This window comes from Montipora capricornis, chromosome 9, assembly GCF_036669925.1.
Source record: "Montipora capricornis isolate CH-2021 chromosome 9, ASM3666992v2, whole genome shotgun sequence".
Classification (NCBI taxonomy): domain Eukaryota; kingdom Metazoa; phylum Cnidaria; class Anthozoa; order Scleractinia; family Acroporidae; genus Montipora; species Montipora capricornis.
In genome coordinates this window covers 18,798,862-18,823,818 of record NC_090891.1, presented here as the reverse complement: position 1 = coordinate 18,823,818, position 24,957 = coordinate 18,798,862, and the positions used below count along the sequence as shown (strand labels likewise).

Sequence of the window (24,957 nt, the reverse complement as noted above, 5' to 3'; positions counted from 1 at the left end):
ACACTCGGCTATCGCCTCGTGTGCCATTTTTTTGTTCTTACCACACTTTGACGTCATCTGTGATCTACTACTGAACAGACGCACGGCAACATGGAATCTATTTGTTTTTATATAATAAAGAATTAAACTTCATTCCCGTAAAAGCTGATGATTACGTCAATCGCGCCGCTGTCCTCTAATAGATCATAGGCAAGAACCAATCAAAATGCGAGAATAACTTGGGTTATAATTGTTGTAATGTTTAGGGTGGATTATTAAATGTATGAATACAGAAACCGATAAGATGATACCGAAGATTAAGAAGATGTGTTGAGATGCGTAAAACAGAGCTTGAGGAGGGTAGGTTTAAATATCCTTTTTACAAGGGGTTTGAGCTACAGAGGTTGCATGAGTGCATAATTCAACTAGGTAAAATGCGGATCACCAATTTAACCTAGGTTAAAACGGATTCAACCTGAGAACGGATTTTAATTGCAACATATATATGTACTTAGAATCGACACATTAGGAAGTAAGGCCGACGAAACAAAAGGTCTAATCAGCGTGTAACTATTTAAAAAAAAAGAGAAGTGAAAGACTGATCAAACAGTGAAGAAATATATGTTATATACAACAATTATTCTACGAGGGCGCGCTGGATATGAAGTGATAGATAACCAACGAGGCGCGTAACGCCAAGTTGATTATAATCATTTTATATCCAGCAAGCCCGAGTTGAATAATTGTTTTTTAAAAACTCCAGGATCAACAACTCTTCTATGTTGATTTTATTTCGTTTCTGTCGGCCTTTTTTTTTTTTTCCCAGAGCTGCAAAAATGGCTTCATTGCTAGCGCGTTCCTTGACCATATTTGGTACAGCAGGTATATGAACTGAAAGCCTGTGTCCGGCGAACCAATGAGTCAATCCTGGAAATCTGATGTCCGTAGTTCAGTTTTTATTTATTAAACTCAGGGTCTTAAAATAACTAAGGAGAAAGTACTGCCTTTGTAATTACGCCCGCAAATGGTTAGGCCTTTAAGCCTTCTCGAATGACAAGCTATAAACGCTTGGCCACGTCGCACAAATATCTTCCATGTTCATGTAGAGTGTTTTCACATGGTGGAACGGAGGCCATGTTAGTTTACCCAACTAATCCTCTATTATCATGCAAAATTTTTCCTTTGTTTCGATGTTTAAAAGGGTATACTGATCACGTGAGTGAAAACACTCTATATAAGTTTCCCGCGGGACGCGAACCCACAGTCACAATATTCGAGAACGGTAAGGGATGACGTTTCCGGTGTTGTAGCTGTCCTTTGTGAGAGTGTGAGTGGGTGGGTATATAAGGTCCATATTATGTGAATAGCTGCTAAAACTTCAACCTGCTCAAAGAAATAAATAACTGTTACAAAAAGAAAACTTGTCGGTTTTGGGGAGTCTTCGTTCTTGTGGAAGTCGTTGTTCCAAACCCTCTTAATCTCTCTTCTAAAACTAATTGGAGTCATGGGACTGTTTTCGCTTATAAACAATGTTTCACACTTTTTGAAGATAAGTAATCAAGAACAGCGAAAAATAATGCAACCAATCAGTATTTAATTTGCACACTTTAACACTACATGCATACATTTCATTCAAGCTATAAAAAGGCATCGACCTCTTATTTCCAGCTAAGAACTGAGTTATTTCGTAAATTGTCAAAGCATGATTAATATTTATTTCCTTGTGACTCCGTGATGTGTTCTGTGTCCTGCAACGATAAAAAAAAAAATTAAGAAAGGGGACGAGAGAACGTATTAAATCGGTTGCAGATGTGGAATATATTTTCTTAGCTAGATCTCATCAAGGTCAATTTACCGGCGGCCTCTTGGCCGAGTTCTATTTGTTGGAAAACGCTCATGTAAATCTTCAACCAGGTAAGAACGGATTCAACTGGAAACCGGATTTGACCGACAACGATAACACTAATATATAGTATAAAAGACGTCTAATCGAATTAGAAAGCTAACTCGTATTTAAAAGTCAGGTAAAAAGGAACTCATAAAACTCTTCGTGCTTACTTTAGCTTTTACGGCTGACTTTGCTCCGGTAAAATGTCACACGGCGGGTGACCCTCTTGGACTATAACTTTAGTGCCTATTCTCCTATCACGTCTATTTTTTTGTAGTTTATTCTTGTTCTAGATAAGAGCGCAAAGTTTAGATGTCAGTTGTGCCTTATTAACCTTAGTATTTAGCAGCTGTCCCTAGCAGCTGTCCCTAAACGATAACCGCTAACTAAAAAGTTATGTATATTAGGTGATGATAAAACTGACTTAAACTACGAAAAAGAGCAAATATTTAATTGGCTAGAGAACAGCAAGAATGTCTATTAATTATTGAATAAAGTCAAAGGTATTTACTGATAACTTCCCGTTACTTTCTCATGTTTATTCTTTAGCTGAAGGAAGAAAATGAAAAGATATATAAAAAAATTACACTTGATTAAAAGATATGTATAAGTAAAAGAGAATATGTTTGACTAGGGAAGGAAAACTTCAAGAGTACGAAGACAACATTTTTTTCCCATTTTGGCTCCCCACGAGAATAAATTTTTTTCCAAATGATTTTTGCGTTCCGTATTGACTAGAAAATAGAAACGATAGGGTGCCTTGCCTTCATTAGAGGGGAAGAAAAATGTTTACTGTGAACACATCGCCCAGAATGCTATGACATATCACTTCAAGAGAAAAGATAATTATACGATACTTATGACTTTTACGAATTACACTCAAAGCAATGCCTTGTTCGAGAATGTTTTCTTTTTCTTTCTTTTAATAAATTTGTGCAAGCGTTGCTGCCATCTTGATTTTTGGACAAAAACTGTGCTCATCACAACTCTGGTGTCGATGATAATAATGAGATCCATTGGAGACAGCATGTAATGCAATAAATGTATTAAAGACATTTCTTCAGCTAAAGCGTGTACAATTAACAATTAACTCACGGCATAATGTGTTCATCGGGCTTGTTTCCAGGTAGAATTCTCCCTCTGGATGGGTTTCCTCAGCCCTGAAACCCATGAGAGGGCATCCTTCCTTACCGCAGTCGTTGCACCACCCGATTTTATACCAAACATAGCTGCTACATGGGTATCCTTTAAACGGGTTGGGGCAATCCTCCGTCAACGTTTTGATATAGAACTCTGTGGACCTCAAGTGGTTACAGCCGACTGTGAAAGTAAGGTCTGTACAGAAAAGCAAAGAAATACAGCGTTGACAAGTTTGTAACTGAATTAAGCAGCATCTTCCTTGATATTCTTGTCTCAAAACATTCATTCAGTGTTAGGTTCCCTCGTTAGCTTTAGAGCTTTACGAATTGAGTAAATCGGGTTAATGGCTTGGCGTGGAATGTGATGTTTCAATAAGTTCATTGTTTTCAAAATACCTTGGAAAGTCCAATTTTCCAAAAATTATTCGCACGGCGCCCTGGCTATGGGCCTTTGAATTTTGTATCGGCTTCAAAGGGACCCTCCACTCCCGCAACAAAGATAACTTTAAACACAGGAAGTAATGCTTTCTATTTAAAAGTATATTATAAGAAAATTGTAGCTAAGCAATTTCTTTTTTTTTTTTTTTTCGTGAGTCCATTTAATTGGGCCCAGATGTTTGAAAATCCACGATTATACCAAAACTGAGGTTTGAACTGTACCCTTGAAAAGTCCTTCTTGTTTTATCAAGTGAGCATCGGCAGAAAGCAAAGATTGAAACCCGAAGCGTCTTTTTTGAATGGCGTCTGCCCTTATTACGGCAAGGACCTAAAATGGGATCGTGACTAAAACACCACACAAGCACATACGAGTAACATACGAATGACATACGAGTACACACGACTAAGTATGGTAATATACAGGCTATATACGAATACACTGGTTACATATGAATGCATAGGAGTAATAGATATGAAATGTACCATTTTTTTCTTTACATTTCATTTTTACATGTGCATGGGTCATGTCTTGCATACACACCCGAGTGCGCGCAAGTGCCACATTAAAAAAAGTAATAAAAATAGGGGCTTTTCATTGCCCATGAAGCACAACGAAACGACAACACAGAACAACAACAACTGTTAAGAATCCCAACTGGCTGGAGGCAAACCAGTTGGCTATCTACGAGTGCGACAGGGAAGTTGAACCAGGGACTACCAGGATCAAATTCAACGAGTGGTCAGAGCGGGTCTTGAACCCGGGATCTCCGGATCTCAAGGCAAGCGCCCTAACCACTGGGCCACACTGCACCACATGTGCACCACACGTGCACCACACCACACTGCACCACACGTGCGCGTACCCGTACCACACACATGCACCACACATGTGTACCACACACAAAGACATGTGTACCACACACAAAGACTAAAGTACAGTCCAAAGTACAGCTTAGGGGAGAAACGGTGCCTGTGCACGAAGATGTGGAACCAGTCGACATTGGTGAGTAAATAGATGTGTTTATCACTAGGTTGTCAAACAGTCGGAATATGCGTTTCATTTCTCCGTATTGTTTTTCTTTTCCGTGTCATGAAAAGTATTTCCTTTTCCTCCCCTGCTAAGTAGTGTCTTTGTGTGTAGAGTATCTGCGCGTATGTTTGGTAAGTTTGAGGGGGTACTTCAAATGCATAGATTTTATCTGGTGGACACAGTAAAATATTTAACTTAATTAACATGCAATGGCGTCCAAAGTCCTTGTAACGCGCATGGCGTTTTATTGGATCTTTAAAAAAAATACCCTTATGGAGCTCAATAATGGAAAGTCGATTGGATGAACAAGACAGGCGGGGAAAAATAAATATATGGAATCTTCAAAGCGATGAGTAATGGTCTTCGAAAACAGTTGCACCTTTCGCCGTTGGATATCACAAAGTGAGCTTTGTTTATAATGTCATTTGAATTACTGTTATGTTATGTACAAGAATGAAACCAAATGGCAAATTCTGTATGGGTTTAATTAAAAGGAATCGAACGCCTTGAATGCATCATATTGTTTACTAACGTCGCATCTCAGTTGTCTGGCAATTTACATTTATTTTTTAGTCAGTCAACTCTTGCCACATTAAATTTAGCCGCTGATTTACCTCTTCGTCGAGTTCTCGTTAATATTTTATTAACTGTGCTGTTATCAGTGAAGTTTAGGTTTTAAACCTTTGCATAAACCGTCTTGCACAGCGTTGGATCAGAGAAGATCGTGATCAGTCGAAATTGATTAAAAAATATTGATGAAAGTCAAGTAGACTATAGCACAACTGATAAAACAACGCGAAAAAGTATTTTTTAACACATACATTTCTGTGCTGTCATGTACGACTCTGAAACCAAACGGCAAATTGTCTGGAAACTTTTTTCGAGTTGAATACCATAGACATATTTGACATAAGGTGATCACGTGCACCTTTGTGGCTCTCAATTACGTGATTATTTTTTTTCCTTCTGACAGAACATCGTGTTCCTTCCCCAGGCATTTTACAATCGATTGTCATTAATCTTTCGTGGTGAATTCGAAATTCAGAGTTTTATATAAAAATTATGTTATTTTTTCTTCATCTGTCTTATGACTTGCCTTTTTTCTGTTAACGTGTATCATGAAAAATTTGCGGGATTTTTATTTTGCGGACTGAGAAATTTTTGAGGTTTGCGGGAACAATTTTTGCGGCGCGAATTCGGACTAAAATTTCCCCTGGGAACTAATTTTTGCGGCTTTCTTTCCAAGCAGCAAGACTATTTCCAACCTCTATTACTGTTCGGTAAAATACCCTTCAATCATCGAGAACGTGGAAAAAATGTGGCATCCTGGAGGCCTTAGAAAATGGTTAATGTGACCTTTTGATTTGTTGCTTTGAGTTCTTTTCTTATGCCCCAGAGACTGGAAAAGTAAATTACTATCCACAAAAATTAATCCCCGGCCAATAAAAGTGCTATACCGTAACTCCTGGGTTTGCGATACTAATTCGTGCAAATGTAAACCAAAAAAACATTTGACCTGTCATCAGATTAGACTGAAAAGAAGATAAATTGTGAAGCGGAACCAACATGTTCTGTCCTTCCTTAGTGTGTGGCATAAACGCTTGCTTAGTGCAACTCTAAACATGCTTGACATGCAGGAAAACGTCCGTCAGAGCAATTTGCATTATTTTTTTTTTTTTTTTGCAGAGTATTTTACTTAAAGGGGCTATGTCACGTTATTTTAGGGTATTTCGGGAAAATCTTTAGTTAATTACGAGTTTAAAACTCGAAAATGGTAATGTGGAATTCCTTTACCGATAAAATTATCGTTACACAACAAACGAAATGATTTGCAAAAAAAAATTACCTTTATCCAGGCGATTTGTCATAATTTTGAAAAACGTCGGGCGACTTTTTTCAAGATTACCCAAATGTAATCCGTTTCAATCTTGTACATTTATGTCCATCCATGCTTCTCTTTCCATTTGCAGTATTTCTCTAATGTTGTTCGACAGTTTTAAGTGGTTCTTGCAATGTTTCATCCTATTTTTTGGGCATTTTGGGCCAAAAAGGAAAGGAAAGCAACTTATCAAGTGTCTAGTCGTTCTAGCACTGGAGCATTAATTGGGGGAACTGTAAACTGAAATTAACAATTAACGCAAATCAAATCGAGTGCTCTCATTACTGCGCCATCCTTGCACCCCAAATCATGGATTATATAATTTTGAGTGACATAGTCCCTTGAAAGAATAAATGAGTGAGTTTCACTCAAGAGCGTGTTTTGTTATCTTTGAACTGAATTTATTACCAAAGCTTTAAAAAGTAAAAGACCTTAAAACGGAACACGACATAACAAAATAATTCAACGTGTGAACGTGTTAGCCAAAGGGCCATTGCTGACATGACATCTGGGTGACCACACAAATGGGCTACATCACCTCCCACGAAAAAAAAAAATACTCGAACGTTCCAGTTCAATACCACCCAATTCAGTGCCTTCTGTTTTTGTGTAACACGTACCACAGGAAACCCAGTTTACGCTCGTAGCGCCCCTAGTTTTTTTGAAATCAATGTTGGCATAAAGCATGTATATCGGTTTTGAGTAAAGTAAAGACAGATGCTATTTGATCGAAAGAATTACCCTAATTTATTTAACTGAGGTAAAAGCGTTAAATTATGGTTCACAACCAATATCAGAAAGATACGAAACAACTTAGGGACAACTCAGAAGGTGAGACCTTATACCTTATTGAAGTGTATAGCCAAAGGTTAATAGTGACCTTTGGAAAGTATTCGGCAAACGGCAGGGATAGGCCAGCGATTTATCAATTTAAATTCTTCCCTACAGATAGAGCGCTTTCCATTTTAAGTGGAAAAACTGGTGAGAAATTTTCTAATAACAAAATGAGACGGGGTGTACCCTTTGAGAGCAGTTGTCTGTTACTGTATTCACGTGGAGTATCAATAGGCCTTATCCGGTAAGGTTTTCGACGCTGCCTAATAAACGAGTTCGCCAAGCTGTCTGAAATTACAGTGTTTGTAAGGGAATCCGATGTGCAAATAGCCTTTTCCAAAATTGAATATTACACAATTTGTGAATGGCAACGTTAAAGTACTAGGTGGAAGATTGATTTGTGTTCAAAAAGTTTGAAGGATGTCGCTTGGCTAGAAGACGCTCAGTTAGGCCCTGTTTACAAGCAGGTAGGGTAACCCTACTGCTAGGGTTACCCTAGCAGGAGGGTTAAAGATAGCCCGGGTTTACAAGCAAAATTTCACAGTAGGGTTACCCTACCACCCGGGACAGCTTTGCGTGCTTGGTAACCGCCAGCATCCCAAACACAATGGAAACAGTTAAAAAGTTGTCCCGGGTAAGCGAGCTGTCCCTAGCAGAGCATTTGCAAGGCCCTAGAGTTAGGGTAACCCTAGCACTCAGATAGGGTTACCCTAGCGCCAGGGTAACCCTAGCTGCCTTATAAACACGTCGATGAAAAAAAGAATAAATGTCAGAGTGCTAAGGTAACCCTCATGCTAGGGTTGCCCTACCTGCTTGTAAACAGGGCCTCAATTTTTCTAATTTTCCATACATTTGTCTGTAATTTGGATGATGAGAAATCATCATCCAATCAGAGATGAGCAAACGGCGAGACGGTTTGCGGCTGGCACATGAGACTTTTGCTACGTATTCCTACCGCTCGAATACTGTGAAATTTTGATCTTCTTCGAGGGCTAGCTCCAGGCCGTTTGAATGGTACGAGGAGAATCGTGCATCTTTTGACCTTTATGCTGCGAAGTTTGAAAGCCGAGCAATGCGATTTTGGGGGAAAAATCGCTCCAGCGCTGGGACCCTTTCAAAGCAAGGCTTCCATCCTTTTACTTCTATAATAGTCAACGGTGAACTAAAAATCATTCAAAATCGCTCAAAAAAACCACTTTTGAGGCAAAAGGACGACTTAACACCACAGGTAAGCTAATTCAACGTTTATTTATCATTGAATTAAATTCATAGCGATATGTCGCTATAAGTGAGGCAAACGGTAAATCTAGTACAATTACCACAAAATAACAATCGGGTACACAAACACCTTGTGCGGGCCCCCTGTGGTTTTCCCACGAAAAATGGAAAGCGCTCTATCTGTTGGGAAGAATTTGAATTGAGGAATCACTGGCTGATCCCTGCCGTTTGCCGAATACTTTCCAAAGGGGACTATTAACCTTTGGCCATACACTTTCTATAAAGTATAAGGTCTCACCTTCTGAGGTGTCCCTAAGTCGTTTCTTATCTTTCTGATATTGGTTGTGAATCATAAGTTGACGCCTTAAAATTGATTTTAAAATAATTTACACATGAATCTACTCTTCAATGCCGATTGGTTTCACATCTTCGTACACAGACACCGTTTCTCCCTTAAGCTGTACTTTGGACTGTACTTTAGTCTTTGAGTGTGGTACACATGTGTGGCGCATGTGTGAGGTATTGGCGCGTGTGGCCCTTGCGCGCGCTCGCGTGTGTATGCAAGACATGACCTGCGCACGTGTTAAAATGAAATGTAAAGAAAAAAACGGTACACTTCATTTGTATTGCTCCTATGCATTCGTATGTAACCAACGTATTCGTTTATAACCTGTATATTGCCATATTTAGTCGTGTGTACTCGTATGTACTCGTATGTCACTCGTATGTTACTCGTATGTACTGGTATGTTACTCGTGTATACTCGTATGTTATTCGTATGTACTCGTATGTTACTGATATGTACTCGTGTGGGGTTTTAGTCACAATCCCTAAGATGGATGCAAAGGTGGGTGAACTTTGAAACGCACCTGATGGGTTTCAAACCGGAGTGCTCAGTAGGGTGGGGAGCGCTGCAGATATCCGCTACATTACACACGCCACCTTCAAATAAGAGTTCTGAAATTTACGAAAACGTACTGAAACCAACAGAATCTTTTGAAACAGTTCAACATTGAAAGAAAAAAGCTTGATGATTTTGGCACAAGTGGACAGATCATTAACATAAGCAGACAAATAAAAATACTGAACAAAGTATTGAGCATTTGAATAGTGACACACTTTAAAAAAAGAATCGTTTTCAGACTGCCAAAAAAGAGAGAAATTGTTGAACGAAACCTCCGAACAAAGAACTAAAAGATTAAAAGAACGGGCTGCGAAGGGAAAGGAAAAATTTCTTAATGAAACAGTGGAACAAAAAACTGAACGGCTGAAGAAAAGAAGACGCAAATTGTTTGGCTTCTCTACTTGTTTGACTGTTACACGACGTTTCTCTTCTAGTCCAATTTGCCAAATACACCGAAAGCAGTTGATTACATTTTTTTTTGCTCTTATACTGTTGATTTCCCTTAATCTGTAATTAATTGCAAACCAGTATTATTTCAATACCATAGTTAATTCAATTAAATATTGCACATTGTTGTGTAGCGGTAATCAACCTGTCATTTGCCACTCAAGCTTGCCAATTTTTTATGCCCTGATTTCAATTCAAAACTATCTACTTAAGCCGCTGTCACACGTTGAAACTTTTGGCTGAAACTTGTGAGCAACGGCGCTGCGAAACAAGTTTCAGCAGGCGTTGCACCGTGTAACATTAAGGTTAAACTCGTTCGGGAACGTTGAAACTGGTCTTGAAATTTGCCTCAGCCGGTTTCTGCTTTGCTTACGAAGCGAATTATAACAAGCCCGGACGAGACCAGTTTCACGAAGTGGTGTTACACGGTGAAACTCTTGTTTTTATCACCACTGCGATTGCTCCGACCGTTGCAGAAATAGAAAGCGGTTCTACTTTCTTGAAACTCGTCTCGCAACGGAAGTTCAAAAAATTTTCACGAAATTAAACCGATCACACGAGTTTCAGCTAAAAGTTTCAACGTGTAACAATTGTTCCATGTCCGACCACGTACACAGTGCGTACCTATTTTTTAACTTTGCGGAGAGTTAGTCTTAGCTTCCTAATCAAATTTCTGCAATAAAAAATCGGGATCCCTGAGTTCGTTTTTGAGATGTCAGCGCTTTAACACAAAATATTGGGAGATTTTAAATGGTTCTTTTGTTGCCATGGTAGTTTATTGCGTCACATTAATATGTGCATCTTGTTTAGCAATTATTGGTGTTTCGTACGGTACCATAACGTTGCCGTTAACTGAAATTATATAGTGTTGTAGAGTTAATCCTTCTAATAAGGCATTCCCTCCAAATTAGTGAAAGATGTTTGAGCCACCTTAAGTTTCTTCAGTAGTCTCTCTTCTACGACTGCTTGGATTCATGGGACTGTTTTCATTTGTGAACGATGTTTTACACTTTTTAGGATACATAATCAAGAAGAACGGACAATTATGCAATCAATATGTTTAATTCTTTTGCTTTCTGTCACACGAATTAAGATCACATGCATGAATTTCATTCAAACTCAATAAGCCATCAACTTCTTATTTCCAGCTAAAAAAGCTATTCCGCTAACTCTCAAAGCATAATTATTAATATAAATTTCCTTGTGACTCCATGAAGCGTCCTGCAGTGTCCTGTAATGATAAAAAAAATAAATCAAGAAAAAAAGAGAGAACATATTAAATCAGTTGAAGAGGAATATATTTTAAATATGCAATACCCAAGTTTAAAACTCTGAAAGCCCGAAACTTTCGCGCTGCATATTAATTTAGCTGCGTACACACGCACTGTAAAAATACTAGTGAGTCTTTGACGCCATTATCTCCTGGATCCAACCCTCTCAATATTTTTAAGTTACTAATGGCGGAATTCCAGTTAAAACAAAAGGTGCCTTTTTGAAATGAAGGCTTTAAACTTGGGCTGCTTAGTGTTTAGTTAATCCAAAGAAAAAGAAGAATTGATTTTTTGGCCACCATAATAGCACTTAAACGTGGTTGCAATTGTGTGGTACATTAAAAGTACGTTTGACTACAACCCGGAATTTTTCTTCAGAGTATCATGCCAGCGTATCAACGCCCTTAAGTATTTTAGTTAATTGTCCTGTTACAAAGACAACAGGTTTTCATTTCTTGCATTTCTTTTATCTTTATTTATACTATACTTACGAAAAAAGACAAGTAAACACATGAGCAAAAAGCAAAGACATTCTTATCTGACTCTCAGCCTGGGTATGTTTTTAAAATTTTGGTCGGTAAATTCTCACGTAAGAGGCTCTTATACAAGAAAAAGAGTGTATTATTCATTATTAGAAGTTGAATACGTTCCTCAATAATGTAAAAGGTAAAAAACTGTAAAAAAGTGCAAATTGGCGCTAAAGAATAGCAAACTAAATCCATGATTGAATTAAATGCAAATTTATTTACAAACAACTTACCGTTCCTTTCTCATCTTTATTATGCTTCAGCTGAAAGTAGAAAATGAAGAGAAAAGTTCACTTAATTGCCGAGTAAAACAGGAAAACTTCGACAGATAACTTATGTCTTTTACGATTTATGTTCAAAGCAGTGCCTTTTTTATGTGTCTGTCCTTTAAATGTCTTTATGCGCGTATTGCCGCCATATTTATTTATGGACAAAAGCTGTGCAATAATATATAATGCGATAAATGTGTTACCGGATTTCTTCAGCTAAGGCGTTTACAATTAAGAATTAACTCACGGCATAATGTGTCCATCGGGCTTGTATCCAGGTAGAAATCTCCTTCCTGCTTGGTTTCCTCAGCCCTGTATCCCATGAGAGGACATCCTTCATCACCGCAGCCGTTGCACCACCCGAATGTATACCAAACGTAGCTGCTACATGGGTGTCCTTTAAACGGGTTGCTGCAATCCTCCGTCAACGTTTTGATATAGAACTCTGTGGACCTCAGGTGGTTACAGCCCACTGTGAATGTAAGGTCTTTAAAAAAAGCAAAGAAATATTGACACGGTTTGAATTAAGCGCTATGCATCTTATTAATTGACCAGTGTTTGATTTTAGTTAGTTTCAGGCGTTGGTTTGTTGCAGGTGATTTGATTGTTACGCCATCTCTGCGAAGTGCGATGCTTCAGTCATGGTGACTTGACTGCTTTAAAACAAACCTCGGAAAGACCAATTTTCCCCAAAAAATTCTGTAAGTAAGGTGCCCCTGACGCGAAGGTCCTTTAGAAGGGAACATACATTTTTTTCGTGTGGCAAGTTATGCGGGCCCAGTTGTTTCAAAATCATGGCCACGATTAACTATCAACCGAGATTTCAAATTTGCCCTTTGGAAAGTCTTTCTTTTAAGAAGTGCGCATGTTCAGAAAGAAAAAAAATGCACGAAAGCTCCTCAAATGGATGAAAATGCAAGTGAACTTTGGAACGCACCTCGTGTTCACCCGGAGTGCTAGGGAGGGGACTGCTGGTGAAATCCCCTGCACTAGACACGCCACCTTCAAATAACGAGACCTGAAATTCACGAGAACATACCCGTGGGGTCATTCGCACAGCCTGGTTGCAGGCTGCCACCATTTGGAAAGAAGTCAGTATGGCCCACGTGGTCTGGAGTTCCTACTACTCCCATGTTTGTGTGGATGACATCGACGTATTGCCCATCAGTCTTATCCAGATGAACGTCATTGTCGCTTCCAGTGTAAAATGGCAAGGCGGGATCTAAACCTTGACGCATTGAAAAAAAAAAAAACAAAACCAATTTAGGAAGAATTCCTGTTTTTGTCATATGTAATCATTTACGCTTTCTCAGCCGCATGATTTTCAGGCAAACGTTTACCTATACTAAACATTGGTTCCCGCTTCATCTCGAACAATTATTATAGTTTTTGTTTGGTTTAAAAATGGAGCTTTCATTCAATTTGCACACGTTTTACTTCATTTGACAGACTCTCGAACCGCAAATGTTGCCGGTCAAATCAGGGCTCAGGTTGAATCCGTTTTTACCAAGGTTAAATTGGTTATCCACATTTTACCTAGGGTGTATATGCACTCTGCATTTATTCATACACTTAACTATATTCAGCAAAGGATCAACATTAAATCATAGTAAGGGAAAAAAGAACTGTACTATGCACTTACCGGTACTCGAACTCGGACTCTCCAGATCTTCACCACTACACTACAACTGACGACGAACTGTGTTGGGTTGAGCGGCTAAACCCAACACAGTTCTTAAAAGAAGGCAGTGTGGCCCAGTGGTTAGGGCGCTTACCTTGAGATCCGGAGATCCCGGTTTCAAGACCCGCTCTGACCACTCGTTGAATTTGTTCCTGGTAGTCCCTGGTTCAACTTCCCAGCTGCACTTGTAAATAGCCAACTGGTTTGCCTCCGGCCAGTTGCGATTCTTAACAGTTGTTGTTTCATTGGCCCTGGAAAGCCCCCATGGCAGGCGGTCAATTAAGTATGTATATCTTTTATTATTTACTTTTCCATACTAAGTCAATTGATATCTATGTATAATAACCGTACCAGAACTAATCCTAACCTGACCCTAATTTTTCTGTAGACTTAATTTAGGCTCCAAAAGAAGTTTCGTCGATTCACTGATCTGAGTGCGTATTCACCCTAGATAAAACGAGGTTTACCAATTTAACCTAGGCAACAACGGATTCAGGAATGAAGGGGGTAGTTTCTTTGGTGCTGCGTCGGTGGGGAAGCAGTATACAAAAATTTGGTTTTATCAACGAAGTTGATAATGTAAATTGGTCACCGTACAGAGATTCTAAAAGCTGACGTTTCGAGCGTTAGCCCTTCGTCAGAGCGAATCGAGGAATTATGGGTTACGTGTAGTTTTTATAGTAGAGTAGGAGTATGGCAACGTAAAAAATAGGAAAATATTAGTTAAATGGAAAGCGTTCGTTAATGCCGTGAGGATTAAGGGTGCCGATTTGGAAGATGAATTTTTGTTCTAGATTCTTGCGGCTTTCCGTCGTACCTAGATGTAGGGAAAGGCCGCAGATTGCCATGTGTTTTTTGGAGTGTTTAAGGAGATTAAAATGACGAGCGACTGGCTTAGATGCATCTTTGTCCTTCTTCTTAACATCGCGAAGGTGTTCGCGGAATCGGTCAGCTAGTCGTCTACCTGTCTCGCCAATGTATAATTTATTGCCAATGTATAATTTATTGCACAACGGATTCAACTTGAGAACGGATTTTATCGGAAATTATAGGAGTTCTTCTAGACGAAACTTTTTTTGTAATTTGCTTGTAAATAGTCTAATGCAACCAGTTCTGCATTATACAATACGGTCTGGGAAGAATTTTACGAGGAAATAACCAACGCCTAGAAAAGCTGCTAAATGGACTTGCTCGTATTATTATACGGTTGAAATGGAGCACAAATAGAGAGAATTCTGCACTGGCGTTTCAGGTATTGATTTGGGTAGACTCAGCAGGTTTAGACAAATGCACAACAGTATAATTATTATAGTATTTAAATGCTTCCATGGGCTAGTTCCATCTTATTTATTAATAAGTAATTATTTTAATTACCAGGAATAGTAATTTTCATTCTTGTAATCAGCTAGAAAATATAGGGAACTTCATTTTCCCAAACCTAGTAAATTAACTCTTAGTAAAAGGTCATTCAGATATTCGGGATCACTTATATTTAATTCGTTACCTAACGAAATCAAAGAAATCTCCAATTTAAGCTGTATTTTGAAAAGTCGCTTGAAATAATACTAGCGTCTTAGGTATTTAAATTTTGAATTAATTTTAACTTTATTTATTTATTTTATTTGTTTTTATCATATTTTGTTTTTGTAATATGTAATTTTATATTTGGCCAGGTTGGGATGAAGATGGGCGGATACTTCATTGTAAATATTGTTTGCATGCATATGCATTTACCCTGGATGCCACAGGTTTTTTCTCTCTTAGAGCGACGGAATAGCGAGTCGCGAAGCGGCGAGAAAAACCCCTGGTAAAGGCCGTCGAGTTCTTTGAGAAGGACGGTCCAATGGGATGCCATTTCATATTCCCAAAGTCAGATTTTGACCCTAATAATTTGATTGGTTCCAGGAACTTGTCACTTCTAAGGAGTACTCTGATTGGTTTAATTGCTGTCAACCTGATTCCTCGTGCCCACTATGGCCATTATCGAAACGCCGCAGAGTTCCGGAAATCCAGACTTTGAAGGCAGAAAAAGTGCAGTGGGTTCTACATTATTTTTATCATTTTTTTTTTTTTCGTAGATGTCCGCCAAAATTCAACTTCGGAAATTGAGTTTTTATCTTCACATTCGACATCGAAGTTTTATATGGAACATTGAATTTTTGAATTTGACATCGAAGTGAATAAGACGAATGTACCTTGGAAACCGAAGATGCTGATTGGTAGGTTATATCACGTATCAAATTACTGAGTTTTCTCGATGTCAATCAAACGGGGTATGGAACTGAGGTTCTCAACGGCCTGTCCCAGAGGTTTTTCCTCGCCTATTCCATCGCTCTGAGAGAGAAAAACCTCTGGCAGCCAGGGTCATATGCATTGGGCCCCTATGGATAATTATCAGCCAAGTTGGTGAATGGGCCACCCTTACGCGTTAAAGTCTTTGTTTGATAGTTTGTTTTGTAAAGTATCTTTTCTCCTTGGAGTTCATATTCTTAAAATGTTTATTTGTGGATAGGACTTTCTGGAAAAAACTAATTTAACAGGATGAATTAACTACCCTACTAATGAAAGTTCGTAGTGTTAAGTGTGCAACAGCGACCAGTTATCGAATGACGAGTTAATTCTTAGCACGCGCATGGGACTTGAAGGTCGAATCCTATTTTAAGAGCGTATGCCTACAATAGACAGGGGCACCCAACGACCAATTTGTTGTAAAATGTATTATCATACCCCAGTTAATGAAAATAAATGTTATTAAGGCATTTTCAGGTGTTTTTCAGTGTTGCTGGGAAAACATTATCTGTTCCTTTTTCCCAGCAAGACACACAAGAAATTTCCCAGCCAGCTAGATAAAATTGGTTGGTTTCCCAGCCAGCTGATCAAATTTATTTCCCAGCCAGGAATTCCGCGCGCTTTCAAATCCCTCGATCTAAAACGACCGAACAAAAGAGACAAAATCGGGACAAAACAGGTTTTTCTTCCGCAAGCGCAATCACTCTGACCAGCCGTCGTATGTTTGTGACTACTCTCTGGGAGAGAGAACGGGTTCTTTTTTTTTTTTTTTTTTTTTTAGTCGTCCTCAGTCTTCAGAGTTTCTACAGCCAGCTCGGGTTGAAATGCTAGAAAAAGTCAGTAATTCCCAGGCAAAACCTCCATCAATAACAAAATTTCCCAGCCAGCTCATCGAAACACCTGTATTTTTGCCAGCCAGCAAGATTCCTCTGGGGAACAGATAATGTGAGGAACAGATTCGTTGGGTGCCCCTGAATAGAAAACGAGCTTCCACTCCAATCAAATTATTTCCCTATAAATACCATCGCTTCTAACCCTACTCATCTGATGCCGAAACACAATACCTGACGACTTACAAGTCTTTCCTCTCAGTTTTCCTTTTTTTTAGAAATCTATCTTTAGAACGGCATCTCTTGCTCTAATGCATTGATGTATGTCAACTGAGCCAAACAATGTGTGAAGTCTGCTATTACTTCTTATTTGAATTTCAAAAAACCTTTTAAATTTACCCTAACCCTGACTTGCTATGAGCATAAAGTACTGAACTCAGAGATACCAGTGGTTTGCTCCAAGTGGTGTTTTCTGATCCGAGGGAAGAAGGGGGTTAAGGTCAATATTAAAAACTGTTTAACTAAAAATTAAAATAACAGTGCAACTCTTGTACTGTACTGGCATAGTGGTTAATTGCACACTCAATTTTGATGAACACAGCAAAGTTTTTCTATCAGTCTAAACACCAACTATTTATTCAAAGGGTTGTCATCTTAACTGTCTATATTTTGCCGCTACGGTGTAAAGAAGGCGAAGGGGTGGTCCTTGAGTGAACGCAACGGTATCTTTAGGAGCAAGGATGGCACAGTCGGTTAGTGCGCGGCCTTGGTGCTAGAGATCCTGAGTTCGAATCCCGGATCTCGCATTCTTGTTTCGACTTCTTTCCTTTCCGTGTAGCTAAGTAGCTTTAAATACCCTTTAAAAGGAGCACTGATGGAGAGGGTGGAGTAAAATGAGCGCACCGTCGACTTCAAGTTTGTCAGTTGAATTATGTTCCGAGTTATCGACGTTAAATATGGTTACTTTACTTTTACTTTCATGTCGCACTAAAAAAAACTAGTGTACTCCAATAAACAGCTAAAACAAGAACTAATCTGGGTAAATTAAGCCCCCATTAATAACGGGAGCAGCTCCCTTATCCTCAGTCGCCTATTAAAATTGAGAAGTAATCTTACCAGTTATGCGGCCGACCGTCATGCTGTACTTCTTTTGCAGATAACTCCCCGCATATCCGACAACGTGAGCTCCGAGACTGAACCCAATAAGGTAGAAATTGTCAGCCAAATCCTTTGAATTGCCGTTGCAGTATATTAAGAATTGCGCAAGTTCGGCCATTTGAGCGCCGACCAGCCGTGTGTTTCCAGATGACACTCCTAAGTCTTGATTTGCTCCAACACTCCAGTCTGTCATGATGACGTTGAAGTCACCTTTATCCAGCAGAGCATCTTTCATTCTAAGCCCCCAATCGTAATACCCAGAAGAGGTTTCTAAGAAATCAAATTAACTGTTACTTGGATTCCTAAGTGCGTTCGATTAGGAGCGATTTATAATATGCCTTCAAAATTGTTACCACCTGGGACCCATAAAACCACGTTATTTTTAACTTTTTTTTCATTTTGAATCCTCATCATCCCAATTTTAACTGGATTAAAAGAACCAAAACCGATTGGAAACACAATGTGCCTTAATTAGATAAAAAAAAAAAAAAAAAGAAGACAAGAATGATAAACAATCAGAAATTTAAAATAAAAACTTATGACAAGCCTACTCGGAAGTGCAAAAAACTTTCAAGATGGTCATTGTACAATTAGTAATTATGAGTAGTAGTGGTTCCTTTTCTAAATATGAAAATTCGTTGTACACATCCAATTGTTTCTTCCGAATTTGCTAAGTTAGATGAAGAGCCATTTTGTGTAATATTGTCATTATTTTTGTTCAGTGATGATGATGATGATGATGATGATGATGATTATTATTATTATTGAAGTTGATTTTGTTTTTTCTGTGCTGCAATCACATTTAACAATTTTTGTCCAAAAATTGATTTGACCTTGCAGGTATAAGTTGGATCAAACAGGTGATTCCAGATCGGCGTGATTCAAAACAACGAATATAAACTCAGGGGCCGATACAGCATAGAGGACATAATTAAAATGTTTGTTTTAATTATAATTAGGGTGGCCAGACAAGCCTTCTTCAAATACAATGGGTATTAGCATTGAAATATACATATGTTATTCACCGGTTGAGAGGTCCGTATACGAAAAAAATTGTGCCCGAGGTCTTGAGTACGGCCCGAGGCTAATAACTTTAGTAATTCCCTTGGGAGAGATAGTGCACTCCTTTCCAGGAACAACGGCAAAAAAGGAAGGTTGTGGGCGATAAGAACTAATCATATTAGAGGAGAAATTAGTAAGTCTCGAAACTCACGAAAGCGCCTGGAATCTGAAATCGATAAACTGGCTGCAAATTATTTTTTTACAGCGGTCTGAAGAGAGAAATATAGTGTAATACTCTCTAGCGATGTCGGAGGGAGTGGTATTTTCTTACCTGTCCATCCATGGCACATGAATATTGTCCTCCGTGTTATGTTGTAATGTGAGCTGGCCAGCTTACTTTTGTCACTGTCATCAATTTCTTCTCTGTCGTTGGGGTTTCTGTTCTCTCTTGTATAAAGATAAAATTTTGTGCCTATTTCCTCCGGACTTTGGGGGAGTTTCATCATTACGTCTTGAAATGGTGGCAAGTGGCCGTAACAGCCGTACTTGCCATAGCAGACTTGTGGGAGTCCTTTACAGGAGAAAGTACATTAGTTAAATTCAAATCAAGTTGAGCTCGTTGCTACTTAATATACTTAAAAAGTCTTTTTCTTTACCAAACAGACAACTGATGGCAATTAGGATAAAAATGTGAGGCCATAATATCAACTTTTTTCTCACGTGTTGAAAAGTACAATAGTCATTTTGTACAAATCGTTCTGGATAAAAGACCAGCGTCCAACGGGCTTGGTAGCTCCGTTGGTAGAGCAAGTGCAGCGGAATAGTGCGGGTCATGGGTTCGAATTCCGTTCAAATCCCGTATTTTTTTGCCTACCTTTGCAAGCTCTCAAAGAGAGCCTCACCTAAAACAAGAAAATATTCTTAAACAACGGAACATAATCAAAATTGATAGTAAATGTGATGGAGCGTTTTTAACGCGGTAAACGAATGAGAAGAGATGCTAATCTGTCATGGACATGGGCCCCGAGTGCTCCAAGCAGGAGTCGGTCCAACAGCCTTCCGATTACACGACTTATATCCCTTCTCATACTCAAAAATTGTTCGAAGTTTTAACAATGACAGCGTTTGTATCCAAAATAAGTGAATTTCAAAAATGCTTGTTTTGGTTTTTAAATTTCCCGGGCTCCGCCATCTTGAATAATTGTGACGTGTCATGGTTTCCCTGTTGTTTCAAAAGAGAGCATGCAACCGTAACACGTCACAGTTATTCAAGATGGCGGTGCCCGGGGAATTTAAAAGTGAAAATAAGCCCCGTTTCAAACGTCGAAGTTACATGTGCCGAATCTAATGCAAATGAGCAAAAACAGTAGATTTTTGTTATTTGCATTAGATTCGGCATATGTAAAGTTCGACGTTTGAAAACCGCCTAAGTGATTTTAAAGTTAATATTTTTCGATCCACACATGTTTTTGTAGAAAATAGTCGAACAAATTTCATAGCAAACATTATTTTGTTTGGTTTAAAATTATTCGTTAGTCGGAGTGGAGGTTCCCGTTAAGATTGCTCAACAAACTGTGCCGTGATGATTATATCCAACTGCTAACTTCTTCATTTCATGAGATTATATAATTTCCAGTAAAAGTTCATTACCCAAGTCAGTAAGATCTGGTATGAGTTTGGTCCCCATCAGCGTCAGTAAAGTGCTATTTTTAAATCAAGTTTGGTGGGAACTCGATAGACCAAATTGGATTACTCAATTCAAATCTCCCAGAGTTAAGATGTGGTGTGTATTGTATTTTCAATATAATGTAGCGTTCACGTTTTATTCCCAAAGGGTTTGAATTGGGTACAACATTGAGTTCGCCAATTTGGCCTATCGTTTATTTTCCCGCGAAACCTGGTTTAAAATAGACACTTTTCTGACGCTGATGGGGACTAGATTAATTTGGGTAAATCTTTACTCTTGGATGTACTCTCGCTTTCCACAATATAATTTGCCGCAAGAAAGGAAACTGGCGTGAGGGTCATGTCTCTGGCAGATGGGTCATGATGAGGTGCGCCTCAAATCGCTTACCAGCAATCAGCTTCCAGAGTCGTGGTTGTTTGATTTAGTTATATGCAAGGAAAAGGGATTTCATGAAGACATTCCATGGCGTTTTATGTGATATTCTCTTCAAATATAACAATAAAGGTGAATGCCTTGTTACTCACCAATTCCTAGTGAATCTCCCATTGAAAAGAAGCCGACAAAAACAGCTAACGTCAGTAGATATGCCGTATTCATTGTGCCTTTATCACAAACCCTGGAAAAATGTTTAATACAAATGTTTATAAGCGCAATTCCCATGAGTTTTTGCGGAAAACCAGGATCATTTCCACTTGCCCTCGAACCAACCAAAAGAAGGGAAAATCAATACTAGCTAAAATGAGTTTAACCTTCCAAAATATGTTTTTTATTCCTCTTTTGCTGAACTTCTACAATTTTTTTGTTTTCTTGTGTGTACCTATTCACGTTCTTTGATCGAATAAATTTCTTTAATAAATTATATGTAAGTGGAATGGAAACTCTTACTTAATTATCACACTCGCGATAAGTGCGATAGCAAAAAATGTTTACCAAGAATTTCAGGGACTAAGTGAAGGCGATACACCAAATCACTTGCTTTAATCAGGCGACACACCCACAATAAGAGCACGTGCAGAAATTCGGATAAAAATTTTCTTTCCAATTTTGAGAAATAAATATCCTCACACGATAGAATTATAGCCGGTAAAATCACGGATAAGCCAACAATAAAAGACGGGGACGACGGGAAAATAGAACAAATCATATTACCGCTTGATTGGACTTCAACGTATGCGCATATCCTTGTGACCTCATAATTCCACTAAGTTCAAAAGCGGTGGAGCATTGCAAATCATTGCCGCATATTTTGGCGCGCATTGCGGCTGATTTGGAGCGAACATCATCCAAGAATAATGAGTGCGAAAGTAAGAAAGTAATCAAGTTCCTTTAGTGTTTCTAAAGGGTTGTCTGCGTGTCCGTAAATAGGCCAGTGTATATTCCAAGCGATGTGACGACGCCATACCTCTGAATCTGGAGTAGCTTTTTAATTCTTGTGGACCCAGCCCACTTGAGTTGGGAACCAACTCCCAGACTAACCAACTCACCCCGACTAACCACGGTCGGAAAACTAGACTACACAAAAACCGGAAATTAGTCATAGCAACCGTCACTCCGATTAATTGTCTTAAAACCTTCATGTGGCTCGTCGTCCCTTTAAGCGATTAATTATAGCCGACTCCTTTCTTCTATGTTTACTTTCTCATAAAGTGTACTTTACGTCTTTTGTTGGAATCAGTAACTTCCTGCAAGCAAGGTCACGGTGCTTTCGGAGCCATTACATACATGTATATAGACACAAGCGGAGGGACCGACCTATCTTGACTCTTATCTATACACTAGTGTTAACTAAGCAACTGAATAGGATCCACTTATGAAGGATAGGGATGTTTGGAAGAAAAATCCTTTGGCTCGGCCGAGGCCGCAGAGATGTAGACGATAATCTTCGAAGACTAATTCTTGAGTTTGTCAAGGATTCTTTAATGACAACCCGTTCTCCGTAAAACGCCTTGAGATTCAACAGCATTTCAAGAATGTTTTATTTAACAAAATAATGTCAGTTTTTCATGCGTCTGTCCTGTTATTGATCATGCATTTCGTCATAACATCCAAAGTAGCTGTGGATCCACGAGGCGATAGCCGAGTGGATCCGCAGACTACTTTGACAATGTTATGCCGAAATTCATTGTCAATAACAGGACAGACGCATGAAAAACTGAAATCAATTTAAAAATGTAGAAAACATGTACCGTGTTTCTATCGAGTTATAGAAACATGAGTGAAAGTTTGGGAGAACGAGAAATGCTGTGGGAATACGAGTGGCAGGCAAGTGTTTCCACAGCTTTTTCGAGTTCTCCCAAACTTTGACGAGTGTTTCTATAACTCGATAGAAACACGGAGTACATGCTCTCTATATCTTTTAGAAAACAACTCGACGAGAAAAAGGAAAACAACTTGTTAACTTTAATTATCAAAATGTAAATTCTCTTTGTTTGCGCCATCATTCCGTCAACAGCTCGTGCTAGTTCTGTGTCTCCATCGAGTTATAGAAACACGATTTTTAACCAATCAGCGCGCGTATTTTCTTAGGACTGTTGTCTAGAAATTTATGTCTGCTTTGCTTATTGACAATAAAAATTAACCAATGAGCGTGCGAGAATTTTGCAGTCATAGTAAAATATATATTTTTTGACTATAGACAAGTAATTGAAACTATTAGACATAGAAGTAAATATATATTGTTTAACCACTCCCCTCATAGACTTCTCAGGGCTAATGAAACAAATACAACTAATTTTGAAGAATCCTAAAAGGCGGAAAAACGGACATTTGGCGAAATACAAGAGCAGCCGAGATTTTGAACGGCCAAAGCGTAAGCTTTCGAAAGTTTTTTTTTCTACAATCTGACGTCATCGCTTTCAACAGTTAATGTCTGTCTACACCCGCTAACAATGACACTGGGGATATATCCAACACTATGTGTATTTAAATTTTTCCAATAAATTATTCCGAAACGTTTCCGTTGCTCCTCTAGTCTTCGACCGTTGAATCATTACGTTTTCAAACTAGAACGCACTTAGGTCGATGGAACCTTATGAGCGCTCAGTTTATCTTCCGTAGCAACGGAATTAAGTCAATGGTATTTGGTTTGGAAGTGTAATTAGAAAGACAACGTTTAGTTATAAGAATGCTTAGAAATACAACATTCCATCTTTGACGCCTCGAAAAAACTCTAACGGGCAGACGTCTGTGTGCTGATTCCAAATGAAATGTTAGCTGACAGGGAACAGGTACTGCCGCATTGAGTATTAATGCACCAGTCAAAGTAAAGCTCCCCCCTCCCCCCACCTCGCAACCCGGGCCATAGCAGGGAATTGCGGGGACTTAAACTTATTTTCTATCTTCCGGCAGGCAGGAAGAGCGCACAAATTCACGATCTTCGCCTTCGAGATCGGAGAGTAAGCGGGGACTTCACTATCCGTTGATCAGCGCCTCATGCGTTTCCATTGAGCTGTTTAGTCCTGTATATGTGCACATCCAGAGAGTTTTGTTTAACAAAATTTCCCGTTCAAGGAATGGTGAATACTTGTAAAGAGCATTAAATTATTATTTTGTTCCTTTCACGTTTTGGTAATCATTGGACCAAAATAGTTCCCCGGAGGGGGGCTATTTTCACAGACTGCAAATTCCAATTCCCTGCTATGGCCAGGGTAAAGCGACGTCGGCATCCAATTTTAATTTGTGGCAATGCCCAATTATACTTTTTGAGTTAAAGCAAAGACAGGAAGAAAAACCCGACAAAACAGTTCCATAGAGATAGTGCATTTTTGTATTTTGATCTTTTAACAGAACGCCGACGAAGAATAAGTTTACTTTGATACTAACAGGTGACAAAAATTAACGTCACCAGTAAGATCATCTAGAGTGCATGCACTCTCTTGATCTGCACAACACCACCAATTTATACTCTTCGTCATTTTTCCCATTAAGGTACAGCACAGGACTAGAATACTAAGCATTAAGTATTTTACAACTAAAACATGAAAATGGTTTCAAGATAAGGGAAAAGAAAATTTGCTATCAACGCTTCCTGCGTACAGTTTCTAAACAGACGGAAACTCACCACCTTGTTTAACTTGGTCAACTTTCTTTTGGGCTCCGGTGATCTTTCGTTTTCAAAGGTAAGGAAGTTTCTGTACAGAACAACACAGATGGGTTACCTATATGCACCATATGTGTGATTGACATGTCAAGCTGTCAATCACGGTCCATCAAAGATTGGAATATGAGAAGATAGCAGAGCCGCCTAGTACAAAGCAGAACTAATAAATGTGCTTTTCAATATAATTTTTTCGATTGTCACGAAAGGGTTGCCATATTTGCGCAACTTACTGCTGCTTTCACAGAGTAATATGGTATTGAGTACAGTGAATTAAAATCAGTGCGTGGAAAGAGGTTGGGCAATAGAGCAAGTTTCAATCGAGTGTTGTAAAACAGAAACCAAAGTTATTACTTTGGCCAATCAAAAAGGACCGAAACAATCCGGTAAG

The 24,957-nt window shown here is 38.8% G+C and overlaps 1 protein-coding gene across 3 annotated transcripts in view; it reads right to left on the bottom strand.

Moving 5' to 3' along the window:
- The window catches only part of LOC138015417 (pancreatic lipase-related protein 2-like), a 274,790-nt gene extending 250,186 nt beyond the window's left edge, over window positions 1-24,604 (bottom strand). The window contains exons 1-8 of one of the 3 annotated variants that reach the window (XM_068862441.1): window positions 24,531-24,604; window positions 20,995-21,086; window positions 19,115-19,354; window positions 17,740-18,051; window positions 12,863-13,051; window positions 12,071-12,310; window positions 11,788-11,817; window positions 10,803-10,987 (exon numbers count right to left, since the gene is read on the bottom strand). In XM_068862441.1, the coding sequence (XP_068718542.1) occupies window positions 11,807-11,817; window positions 12,071-12,310; window positions 12,863-13,051; window positions 17,740-18,051; window positions 19,115-19,354; window positions 20,995-21,067 (1,065 nt within the window). In that variant the 5' untranslated portion in view covers window positions 21,068-21,086; window positions 24,531-24,604 and the 3' untranslated portion in view covers window positions 10,803-10,987; window positions 11,788-11,806. Of the gene's footprint in view, window positions 1-10,802; window positions 10,988-11,787; window positions 11,818-12,070; window positions 12,311-12,862; window positions 13,052-17,739; window positions 18,052-19,114; window positions 19,355-20,994; window positions 21,087-24,530 lie in introns of those variants that run through there. The other 2 variants (XM_068862442.1, XM_068862443.1) reach the window with 2 other exon arrangements.
- Between the last annotated feature and the right edge of the window lie 353 nt (window positions 24,605-24,957).